Source organism: Salvelinus namaycush, chromosome 3, assembly GCF_016432855.1.
Source record: "Salvelinus namaycush isolate Seneca chromosome 3, SaNama_1.0, whole genome shotgun sequence".
In the NCBI taxonomy this organism is placed as follows: domain Eukaryota; kingdom Metazoa; phylum Chordata; class Actinopteri; order Salmoniformes; family Salmonidae; genus Salvelinus; species Salvelinus namaycush.
This window is the reverse complement of record NC_052309.1, coordinates 19,149,731-19,162,269: the sequence shown is the minus strand read 5'-3', so window position 1 is coordinate 19,162,269 and position 12,539 is coordinate 19,149,731. Positions and strand designations below refer to the sequence as shown.

Genomic DNA, 12,539 nt, shown 5'->3' with positions numbered 1-12,539 from the left:
TAGCTGGTGATATTTAATTCACCTAGCTAGCTAGCTATACAGTATGTAAAGTTGTCTATATAACTAGCTAGCTATATTAGCAGCTCATTTTAGTTAGCCTGCACTGTAGATAGTTAGCTAATAATACATCTTTCTTTTTTTTACATTTTCGAAAAGTATTTACTTACTTGAATAGGTTCTCCAAACCATGTGGAGAACCTATTAATTTAATAACCAGACCTTCATACAAATGTGCTATGCTTTATTCTTGATGCACAACCAACTGCTGCTAACTATTTGCTGCCATATTCTGCCAGCACGGCCACAAGCGAGCCATTATGGGCGGTCGAAGCGGCGGGCAGCAATTTACCGTGTGCTAATGTACAGGAGCCGTAAAGTGGTGGCTTTGAGGTGCTGATTATCACAAATTACAGCTTTTTAAGATATGAGGGTATGCAGAATAATTGCAATGCTATACTTTCACTTGTTTAGGCCTATTTGTTTTGAATGTTTTATAGACCAATATTGGACACTGTGCTAATGCTCCTTCATCACACTAGGCCATACTAGTGGAAATAACTTTGGCTTTCTACTTCAATATTAATAACACTTCTGGTCATTATAGAGTTCCCCATTCAAACAATATTTTTTGAAGGCATGCTGTGTGGTGCTAAAATTACTATTGAGGACTTGCGTTGGATTTGTTGTACTTCATTAAATTGGTATTCATACATTAGTCGAAAAAAGAGAACAACCAAAGAATTAGAGTGCAACCACAGAATCTCAGACAATGTGCATCTGCAAACTTTTTAAACAGGCAGCCGTTAGTGCCTCACATAGGAAATGGTTTACCAGGGCTTATTGCAATAACCTTTCGAAATATTACTTTTCGTCTGTAAACATTAATTAACGTTACGTTCGTAACCATAACATTCATAATAAGGTACAACCATTTTACATAGCACACATCATGTCGCTGTTCCTTTTCAATGACGACTACCCAGCAGACGTCATCACGATTGGGAGAGCAGCGCACCGCAGTTGTACGGCGTGGAAGCTCGGCATGAATTCCCCGGTGCAGAAGAGAAGGCTACGGATTGTTTCACACGTAGGCAATAGCGCGTAGATGTAAAGTTATTCGTCTTTAACGGATTGCTTCAAGTATTGACATAATTTACCATATTTCTTTGCAATAATGGCGCTTTCCATTGCAACTGTATGGACAAGGTGCGTCACCGTTCTCTTTGTATTCAGCGCGATGTGGGGAATTGCTTTGTCCATTAATCGCTACTCTATTCCCGAGGAAATGCAAGAGGGTTCCGTTGTTGCAAACCTGGCTACAGATTTGGGACTTGACCTTCGCACTCTGATAACACGCAAGGCAAAGCTTGATATCATCCACAGAAACAAATATCTGGACATTAACAAAGAAACGGGAGACCTGTTCATACTTGAAAAGATAGATAGGGAATATATATGCTCGAGCAAGACAACGTCTTGTTTTCTGAAAATGGATGTCATATTTGAAAATCCCATTCGAATCTTTAACATTGAGCTTGAAATTATGGACATAAATGACAATGCACCGGTCTTTCGAAGGGAGACAATGCACTTGGATATTTCAGAATCTACCGCTGCAGGAGAGAGATTCTCTTTGACAAATGCTGTGGATGCAGATGTCGGTGCGAATTCTATTAAGACTTACTATTTAAGCGAAAGCAAGTCTTTTACAATTGACATACAGACGGGAAGCGATGGATCTAAATACGTAGATTTGGTTCTCAACAGTAATTTAGACAGAGAGGAACAGGCGGTTCATCATTTAATACTAACCGCTGTAGATGGCGGGGTCCCTGCACGCTCAGGCACAGCCAGCATCATCGTTAGGGTTCTGGATATCAATGACAACGCCCCTTTTTTTAACCAGCCGATATATGCTATTAATGTAACTGAGAACTCCCCAATTGGAACTCTAGTAATGACCTTGAACGCAACAGACTTGGACGAGGGCACTAACGCAGAGATGATATATTCATACACGTTATATACATCCGAGAAGACACAAGAAAAGTTCTCTCTAAATTCGAATACAGGGGAAATAAAGGTTAAGGATGTGATTGATTTTGAGGAGAGCCACAGTTTCGATATATATATTCAAGCCAGAGACCAAGGATCTAATTCGTTATCCGGAGATTGTAAAATAATGGTATTTATTACCGATCTGAATGACAACTATCCCGAGGTTACCATTAAATCTTTTAAAAGCACGCTCAAGGAAGATGTTGCCATAGGAACATTAATAGCAGTGATCAGTATAAGCGACAGGGACTCCGGGGACAACGGTGAAGTTGAGCTCACTTTGAACCAACAAACATCCCTACCCTTTGTTCTTAATAAGTCTTCGGAGGATTACTTTGCTCTGCATGTTTCAGAACCACTGGACCGTGAGACAATTCCAAGATATGAAATCACTTTCATAGTCACAGACAAAGGAACACCTCGCTTATCTGACAATGAGACAATCACCTTGGAGATACTGGATGTCAACGATAACTCGCCAATATTCCCCCAGTCGTTCTACACAATCCATGTTGTAGAGAACAACGTCCCCGGCGCACTGTTGACGTCACTCAGTGCTTTCGACCCGGACCTCCATGAGAACCAGTATCTGGTGTATTTTATCATGGAGAAGGAGATCATCAACACATCTATGTCCATGCTTTTCTCCATTAATCCAGAGAATGGCAACCTTTACGCTCTAAAGACCTTTGACTTTGAGAGGGAGAGGGAGTTCCTTTTCCACATAGAGGCCAGAGACTCTGGGGTACCTCCACTGAACAGCAATGTGACAGTTCACATCATCATTCTGGATCAGAATGACAACACCCCGCTCATAGTGTCACCTTGGCGTGCGCAGGGCTCGGTTATTGAAGAGGTGATACCGAGGTCCACTGAGAAAGGATTCCTAGTTGCCAAAGTAATCGCCATTGACGCAGACTCATTACAGAATTCACGGGTCACATATCAGCTTCTACAGATCAGTGACTCTAGCCTCTTCAGTCTAGATCAGTACAATGGGGAGATCCGTACCACGAGAATGTTCAGCTATAGGGACCCCCGTCATCAGAGGCTGGTTGTTGTCGCCAAAGACAATGGAGACCCCGCTCTTTCCGCTACAGTCACCATCAAGATATCAACAGTAGAACACATGGTGACGCCATTCTCAGAAACTACTGAGGTGCCTTTGGAATATGACTTGTTCACAGACTTAAATCTGTATTTAGTCATTGGTTTGGGCTCAGTATCCTTTCTGCTATTGATCACCATATTGGTGGTCATCGTGCTGAAGTGTCAGAAACCGAAGCCCATGAAGATGCCTCCTGCTATGAATATGAATCTGAACAGTCTAAACAGGAACAGTGTGATCAGCAGAAACAGTATCATCAGCCAGAGGAGCTCTACCATAGCCGATTCCACCCTCATCTCCAGTGATGCCTACTGGTACAGCCTGTTTCTAGCAGAAACCAGGAAAGGCAAGGTGGTTGTCCGACAGCCTATAGTACCGAAGGGAGCAGGCTACTTTGTGTCCAGTATACCCAGAAGCACAGGGCCTACAGAGACCAGCGACTCAAGAGCATCCACGCTACAGGTATGTGCGCCGCGGAGATGGAGGCCCGGAGCAGTTTTCCTCTGACATATCCTTCCTTATATGAAATGCACACTCTTCCATCCTTCATGTAATCACACACCTGACAAGGTTGGATTGATGAAAGCAGTAGCCTTGCTTTCATAGTGACTATCATGTAGTCACTGATTACATGAATGAAGGACGCATTCAAATACTATTCAAACAGGACCTTGTTTTGTAAAGAAAATGTTTTTATACCAGAGTCACCTCTGCATTATTTTTGAGACCAAAGCCACCTCTGCCGTTTTCTATGCGTTTCCACTGCGCATCCTTCAGACTGACTGACCGTTTGACCCATTTTACACTATCATATTCCTCTGAGGAGGAGCCTATAGACCCTGTGTCACCTCGGTGCAGCTCTCAGCCTTTTATGTTTACTGACAGGTTACACTCCAGTTAATGAACAAATACAGTAGTACTGTACTACTTATAACTACTTATCTGACAGGTTACACTCCAGTTAATGAACAAATACAGTAGTACTGTACTACTTATAACTACTTATCTGACAGGTTACACTCCAGTTAATGAACAAATACAGTAGTACTGTACTACTTATAACTACTTATCTGACAGGTTACACTCCAGTTAATAAACCAATACAGTAGTACTGTACTACTTATCTGACAGGTTACACTCCAGTTAATGAACAAATACAGTAGTACTGTACTACTTATAACTACTTATCTGACAGGTTACACTCCAGTTAATGAACAAATACAGTGTACTGTACTACTTATAACTACTTATCTGACAGGTTACACTCCAGTTAATGAACAAATACAGTGTACTGTACTACTTATAACTACTTATCTGACAGGTTACACTTCAGTTAATGAACAAATACAGTAGTACTGTACTACTTATAACTACTTATCTGACAGGTTACACTCAGTTAATAAACCAATACAGTAGTACTGTAATACTTATAACTACTTATCTGACAGGTTACACTCCAGTTAATAAACCAATACAGTAGTACTGTACTACTTATCTGACAGGTTACACTCCAGTTAATGAACAAATACATTAGTACTGTACTACTTATAACTACTTATCTGACAGGTTACACTCCAGTTAATGAACAAATACAGTGTACTGTACTACTTATAACTACTTATCTGACAGGTTACACTCCAGTTAATGAACAAATACAGTAGTACTGTACTACTTATAACTACTTATCTGACAGGTTACACTCCAGTTAATAAACCAATACAGTAGTACTGTACTACTTATAACTACTTATCTGACAGGTTACACTCCAGTTAATAAACCAATACAGTAGTACTCTACTACTTATCTGACCAGGGTTGATTTTGGTTTGTTTAATAAATCCTCTATGTATTTTGCCGAAATGTCCTCTATGTATAGGATATCTGCAGGTTCTCTAGTGTTTCGCTGAGGGATACTGTGAGTAGCATTGCTCCTGTACCTGTAGAGTTCCGGTAATTGCACTACCGCTAGTTAGCATTGGCCCGTGGAAATACCGCTAGCTTCCTTTATACAGCACACATAAACATAGTATCCACAAGTTCACAAGACTCTGGGAAAGTAGAACAAGAATATCACAGTATCCATTTAAGCTCTGTTCCAGTCCTGTGGTGTATGAACACAGCTAGACTATTACTGTGAAAGTGTTATGCAGACATAACAGAAAAACTTCTTTGCTTTTAATTTGCCCTGCAGTCATTCACTCTACTGGGGTTTGGCTCAGTTTGCTTATTTAAGTCATTGAGCCATGCTAATTCCCAAGTCATGTTAGTGCCACTTCCTTTCATTCTTTGCTTGCAGTTCATGCAATTTTAATAACAAAAAATAGCTTTCCAAGAACGTCTGTCTGCTGTTGTCTCAGACACTACAACTCTCTGAGCTGAATTGCAAAAACCAGGACCGGGGTTTGTGTAATAATAAAACTAACCTGGGGGAAAATAATGGACTGATGTGAGCTCTATACAGTACAATGGGAATGCCAGTGTAGGCTAAACATTTTATGACATTGTTAGTTTATTCTAATTCCTTTTGTGTTGATGTGTTTGTCTGTGTGAATTTTCTTTTCCAGGTCCAATAAGAGGCTAACCTTGTCTAACTGAAGTACTGTTTTAATTTTAGCTCTGTCTTAGGGACAAGGCAGTCTCCTCTCTATTGTACTGACATGACATGAAAACAAACAAGAGATTTGGATTGGATTAGTGGATCTTGTGTTTTGGAAAAGTGTGTGTGTGTGTGTGTGTGTGTGTGTGTGTGTGTGTGTGTGTGTGTGTGTGTGTGTGTGTGTGTGTGTGTGTGTGTGTGTGTGTGTGTGTGTGTGTGTGTGTGTGTGTGTGTTGGACTCTGACCATTGAACCTGTCTCTTTTTCTGTTCTAAAGTACTCAAAATGAAAGGAAGCCCATTCTACAGCTGGAGGTATGCTGGTTGCTGGTAACATGATGTAGGAGCACTGTGATTGGTGTAGCTCAATCTAGAATTGTGTTTCACTGTTTTTTTTGTGCAAGTGTCACTGTCCTGCTCTAATGATAGGTCTAATTGTCACTTTATCACCCCTAATGTGGGTTTGACTCTGTGTGGGCAGAGTCCAGTCTCCTTTGTAAAAGGGGGCATGGATTATAAAATGTCAGCAAAGAGCCGACATACATTGATTTCCAGAGAGGATGCAGAGAGAGGGTTGAATTCCTGGTCTCTTTCTCTATCCCTATTTGTTTTCTGTCCCCCTCCCCTGACACACACTGCACACTCTTCTTCCCATTGACCTTCATTGTGATGCATCTGTGATTAGATTGGGAAATCTCTGTAAAGCGGGAAACCAATCACTGACAGCTGAGATTAGGCCCAAAGTGGCTGCCAGGTCAGAGCAGTAATGACAATATGTGGTTTGTTTGGCAGAGACTCAGGGTAAAGTGCTAACTAGCACAGATAAAGGATAGGATTAAGGTATGCACTGTCTTGGTCCAAAGCTCAGTGTGCACACCACCTTCAGAGCAGCGGCTGCATCCAGCCCCTCTGTCACACCCACACACATCCCTGCATATTTTGGCTCTGCCCCTGCTCCCCAGCAGCCACATCTTATCATTGGCCCAATACAGGGAGAAATAATGAAATGATGAGCTGCTCAATGCCTGTCGGCCACTGTCTAACACAGACTAACTGTGGCCTCCATAGACATATTACCTTTAGCCCTGCACGTATGCACACACACACGCACACGCACACACACACACACACACATACACATACACATACACATACACACACACCACACATAAACAATTGCACTAAAGTAGTTCAAACACCAGCCTGCCTATCCCTCACTCCTACAGACTGTGATGTGCATGTCTCTATGGTACATCTCCCTTTCTGTTGCCCTATTTTTGTCATTTTTTTGGTTTTATTCAAATTTCACTTGCTTGCTTTTTAATCTGACCTAGATGCACATGATAGATCCATTCTGCAATTTGGCCATTCTGTAATTTCTCAATTCCTGTGGGGACAATAAAAGATAATGATTTGAGAAATAGCCCATGTAGATAATTTTATAGAATATACCATGCACACCTCCTTGCATAATCCAGAGGCATGTTAATTGTTTATGACCGTAAAAGTAAACAACTTGGTATCTAATGCCCACCCATGTTTGATTGATGGCGGAAATAACCAGTCAAGCCCCAGTTGGAGATCTTAACAGTTGCATGAATTGTGACTCCTTATAGGCTGTCAGTCAAGCTGATCCCCTTCCTCTCTCCACCTCCTATTGGCTGACTGTGTTTTCTATTTATTGGCAGGATTCCAGAGCCAGCAGTGACCTGCCATGATGTCCTCAATCTGGGGTATTCGGCTGCAGAACGTTCAAAGAAGTTAAGAGTGACCAACACCCCTCCTTCAATCACTGGGATCCAACAGTTACCTCTGGGGACAGCTCGTCGAACCCTCTGCCCAAACATACCACACCAACCACCTCAGCAACTATAGACTACCTTTATCATCTTCCATCAAGCATGAATCTGCATGGCTACATCAACAGGTACTTGTATTTAGAAAATATCATAAAGAAGAAAGGAACATCAAACATAAGGTCTTTCAGACAACTTTGGACTGATGTCATTATGCATAGCACCCTCCCTGGGACTTTTGACTGTAAATGTGGGACCAGGCACTCAATATCTTCCAAAATCCTACCTTACCTCTCCAAGAAACACATTACACAAAAGGGATATTCTGTTTAGTTCTTGTGAGGGTTCCTCATCATTGTGATGTCAATGCATTAGGGGTATGTGTGAGAGGTCACAATATGGTCAATGCCATAACTCTGTTAGCTAGTGAAATAACTATCTTTGTTCATCTGTGAATGTGTAGTGTGCATAGATAACTTTTGTACATTTTGTTTATAAATAAGACTAACATTTATCATCATTTGGCTTTCTAGACCTTACCAATTTTCTTGAATGTGTTGAATTATGTTTTTGACTCTGAACATCAGCCTATGTTATGGGATTATTTATCTCCTGAGATATGGTATGGGATGTGCATGTTGAGTTGGTCACAAGATAGATCAATACCTCATACCTGTCATTCAATGAGCCAGGTAGGAGAGAAGTACCCCATCTTACTCCACTTCACATTGCAGACAGAGATAGCTAATATATTCTCACGGTTCAAATCTTCATGATCACATTTGACACTGATGCTATATTTAGTATATTTTGATGAGAAACATTTCCTGCTCAGCATGTATATATAAAGCACAGACTAGAATCCATTTTTTGTGTGAGAATCATGTCCAAGGAAAAACTCAGGACAGCGAGAAACACCCAGATTTAGTTCCTACCTGCCTAAGCAGGACAATATGAGGGTCAAATGTAGCCAACACTGTATGTAGAATATCCGAGGCACTAAAGGGGTTCACTTTACAACAATTTATCATACCTCTGTCTGAGCCTTCTCAACTAAACTGCACAGGCCTCTGCCAGGTTTCAATCACTGTAACACTTACTCCATCCCACACTCCCAGTGTCCCTGCCACTGTGAACAAACCTCAGATCATCAGCTAAAGGAGAATTCAGTGTTAAACAGGAAGCTTAGAGGAAGAAACCATGTGTACTTTATATAAGAAATATTACTATATTCACTTAAAAAAATAAGACTGTTTAAAAAAAAGTATTTATTGTTGTATATTTGAAATGTATTTATGTTGGCATGGTGCAATACAATACTCTGGCCATGTTTTTAAAGTTTACAATGTTTTATGAATTGTCATGTTTTTATTGGATATTTTGACCTAACAATTGTTAACACTGCTTTTTATGTGACTTATTCAAGTGCATTGTGTAGCCTACTGTATGACATTTGTATTGCAATACATCATTCAAATCTTTTATCTGATACAGTGTACAGACAAACAATCTAAATTATTTTATGAAATTTGAATGTAGCGCTCCCCTGATTAAGAATTTAGCCAAAATGTTATTTTAAATTTATAGACAAACAGAGTATATCTTCTCCCAGCAATGCCCTGAAGTGCAGAGATTTAATGCAAGGCATTAGGTCTTAGAAATGAGAAACTAGAACAGACAGCAGTATATACAAGTCACAATGAAGGGAAAGGGCCAAAAGAAGGAGAGAGCGATAAGGAGAAAGAAACTGAAGACGAGTGAGACAGAAAGGGGGTTCCTTTGACGTCAGTGCATGCATGACCTTATAGGCCCTGCACTCACAATCCATCCAGTCTTCATTTGAAATGAAATACTGAACTTAAATACTACTGTATATATCTCAATCATGTAGGTTTAATGGGAAAAACAATAAGCTATTCCTATTCACAGTGATTTCCACTGAATCCAGATCTGGCTACACCACTCCTCTACCACAGGCTGCAGTGCAGTCATAGTTTGAAGTTGTAATTAACTCTCCAACTCTTTATCGCTCTCTTCCTATTTAAAGCCCTGTGTGAATCATGACCTCACCTCCCGTCACAATGTGAGGTCACTGTCACTGTGTGGGTCTGAGGGCTGATGGTGTTGGACACACAGCTGTCTGATTGCTACACTAATGATGTGGGCACTGCCTGCTCTGCCTGTGGGGAGAATATGCTGCCTGAGCCTTGTATGAAGACACATTTATTACACATTTAGGTAACAGAAAATATGAAACTAAATTCAGACGTCATGAGCTCTTTATGGGTCTCCTGCATTATACCAATACATGTGACTTGAGGAGAATGAGATGATGGTTCTAAATGCAGATTCAAGTCATGATTATTGCAAGGGATAAGATGTCATCTGGATTCATTTAGATCCCAGGCATTTGGAGAAAATCTCCCAAGCAGCCAGTGGCTGGGTGATTGTGTGATATGACCTGAGACCTTAAGCTCTACTTTGACAGTGGATGGGGTTTAAAACCTGTATCGGCGTATCTACTTTGTACTTTTTTAAAAATACAATATACTTTTTATATCTGATGTGATCTCTGCACTTGGCTTGATGGTACAGGAGGGTGTCTGTGGTGCTTGCTTAAGTATCATGCAGATCATGTCTGTCTCTGTTGTGTAGCTACACTGCTTATTCCTGCATTATGATTCTATGGTCTGACTGTATCTGCCTCCCTTTCTGTAGGGCTTCCTGTGTTATTTATAGGTGGGTGGGGGGCGGGGACACAATCCACAAACCTGATTGGCAGATGCGAGTTAAAAAGTGAGTGAGAGAGAATGGCATTGCTTACATTTTTTATTCAAAAACAGTTTGGATGTTGTTTCTGTTGCTTAAATATCCTGCTTGTAGATGCTGGTGTCAATAAAGCTTTAAGATATGTGGTTCTGTGGGTTCCTGTCTTTCTGAAGGCCATTATTGAAGTTATCGGTGTTGTTAGGATACTTAAATCGTCAGACATTGATGATGACCCAGTTTCTCACTTCGGTACTCCATGCTAAATCAGGGAGATTGAGTATTAAACTGAGGGAGAGGTTAATATGAAGGAAGTATCAGGTAGAAACACAGCTTTCCTGGTCATTTTCTTCTTGTCTTAAAGACTGCCCACACTGCACAGTATAACACTGATGGATGATCTCCATTGTGACGGCACAGAGACAGCCTCTACCCTGCAGTCCGCTGCAAACGATTGATGGGAGTGGCTGGTTGCCAGGAACCACCCGGCACCTAGGACATGGTTGCTATGACAACCACACCACCTTCCTGTGATTACGGAGGAGGGGATTATCATGAACACCCTGCTTTCTATTTTGTCTCCATCATTCCCTCTCTCCTTTTGGCTGTTCTGTCCCTCGCGCTCTCTCTCTCTCTCTAATTGAATGTTTCTGCCATGTGATTGTCTTTGCACAAAATATTTCTGAAATCATGACACAATCTCTTGGGCACTGATAATGAAGTAACCTTCAATTCATACTAACTATTGTTTGACACTCCAGTATTTCAGTAATCATATTCTAACCCCTGCAGTGTGCTCCAGTTACAACGATCAGCACTTTTTATCTGTAGTACCAACCCCCACAAACCTCTGCTCTCTTGCTCTCCCTCCCTCTATCGCCAACCATTCTCAGTCCCTCTCTCTCATACATACATATGCATGTGCACTGACATACACACCAATATGCTGACGTGCACATGAGCAAGTACGTGTGTGCCCACACACACACTTACATTCCTCTTTCTATCGGCAGCATTTTCCTCAATGATAGCTCTTGAGGTTCAGCACCATGGATAGCGACCCACCTCAAACTCCTATTGCTATGGAGATAAGCTGTGCCGCAATAGAGATCGAGAGAGAGCACGAGGGAGAGGTCATATCTCTCATTTTTCACAAGAAGTCAGCAAGACATCATACATTAATTGAAAGGAACATATACCCTGCCAACCCCAAATTCAAAAATGTCCATGCCTGAAAAATGTTACATAGTCACACATACACGCAAATAATAGGCTAATTTTCTAGCAACTTGAAGAATTAATTGTTGTTTTTCTTACACTGGACAAAGATAACTACATTATGACAACAGATTACTCTATTATATACAGTACAATGGCAAGAAAAAGTATGTAAAATTTGATCTGATCTTCATCTAAGTCACAACAGACAAACAGTCTGCTTAAACTAATAACACACAAACAATTATCATTTTTCAAGTCTTTATTGAACACACCATGTAAGCATTCACAGTGCAGAGTGGGAAAAGTATGTGAACCCTTGGATTTAATAACTGATTGACCCTCCTTTGGCAGCAATAACCTCAACCAAATGTTTTCTGTAGTTGCGGATCAGACCTGTACAACGGTCAGGAGGAATTTTCGAAGATTCCTCTTTACAAAACTGTTTCAGTTCAGCAATATTCTTGGAATGTTTGGTGTGAACCGCTCTTTTGAGGTCATGCCACAGCATCTCAATAGGGTTGAGGTCAGGACTCTGACTGGGCCACTCCAGAAGGGGTATTGTTTTTCTGTTGATTTACTTCTGTGTTTTGGGATGTTGTCCTGTTGCATCACTCAACTTCTGTTGAGCTTCAATTGGCGGACAGATAGCCTTACATTCTCTGGCAAAATGTCTTAATAAGCTTGGGAATACATTTTTCCATCAATGATAGCAAGCTGTCCAGGCCCTAAGGCAGCACAAACCATGATGCTCCCTCCACCATACTTTACAGTTGGGATGAGGTTTGTGCTTTTTTTCTCTCCACACATAGTGTTGTGTGTTCCTTCCAAACAACACACCTTTAGTTTCATCTGTTCACCAAATATTTAGCCAGTAGCATTGTGGAACTTCCAGGTGCTCTTTTGCTAACGTCGGACGTGCAGCAATGTTTTTTTTTGGACAGCAGTGGCTTCTTCCGTGGTGTCCTCCCATGAACACCATTCTTGTTTAGTGTTTTAC

At 41.0% G+C, this 12,539-nt stretch overlaps 1 protein-coding gene across 1 annotated transcript; it reads left to right on the top strand.

Moving 5' to 3' along the window:
- The first annotated feature begins 1,174 nt into the window (after nucleotides 1-1,174).
- On the top strand, nucleotides 1,175-5,738 carry LOC120043419 (protocadherin alpha-C2-like). The gene is made up of 2 exons (XM_038988000.1): nucleotides 1,175-3,628; nucleotides 5,730-5,738. The coding sequence occupies exons 1-2, from the start codon at nucleotides 1,175-1,177 to the stop codon at nucleotides 5,736-5,738; spliced, it is 2,463 nt and encodes an 820-aa protein (XP_038843928.1).
- Nucleotides 5,739-12,539: the final 6,801 nt, after the last annotated feature.

Bases quoted from the DNA above. Each gene is read 5' to 3' on its own strand.
- LOC120043419 (XM_038988000.1), top strand. From the start codon at position 1,175: ATGGCGCTTTCCATTGCAACTGTATGGACAAGGTGCGTCACCGTTCTC.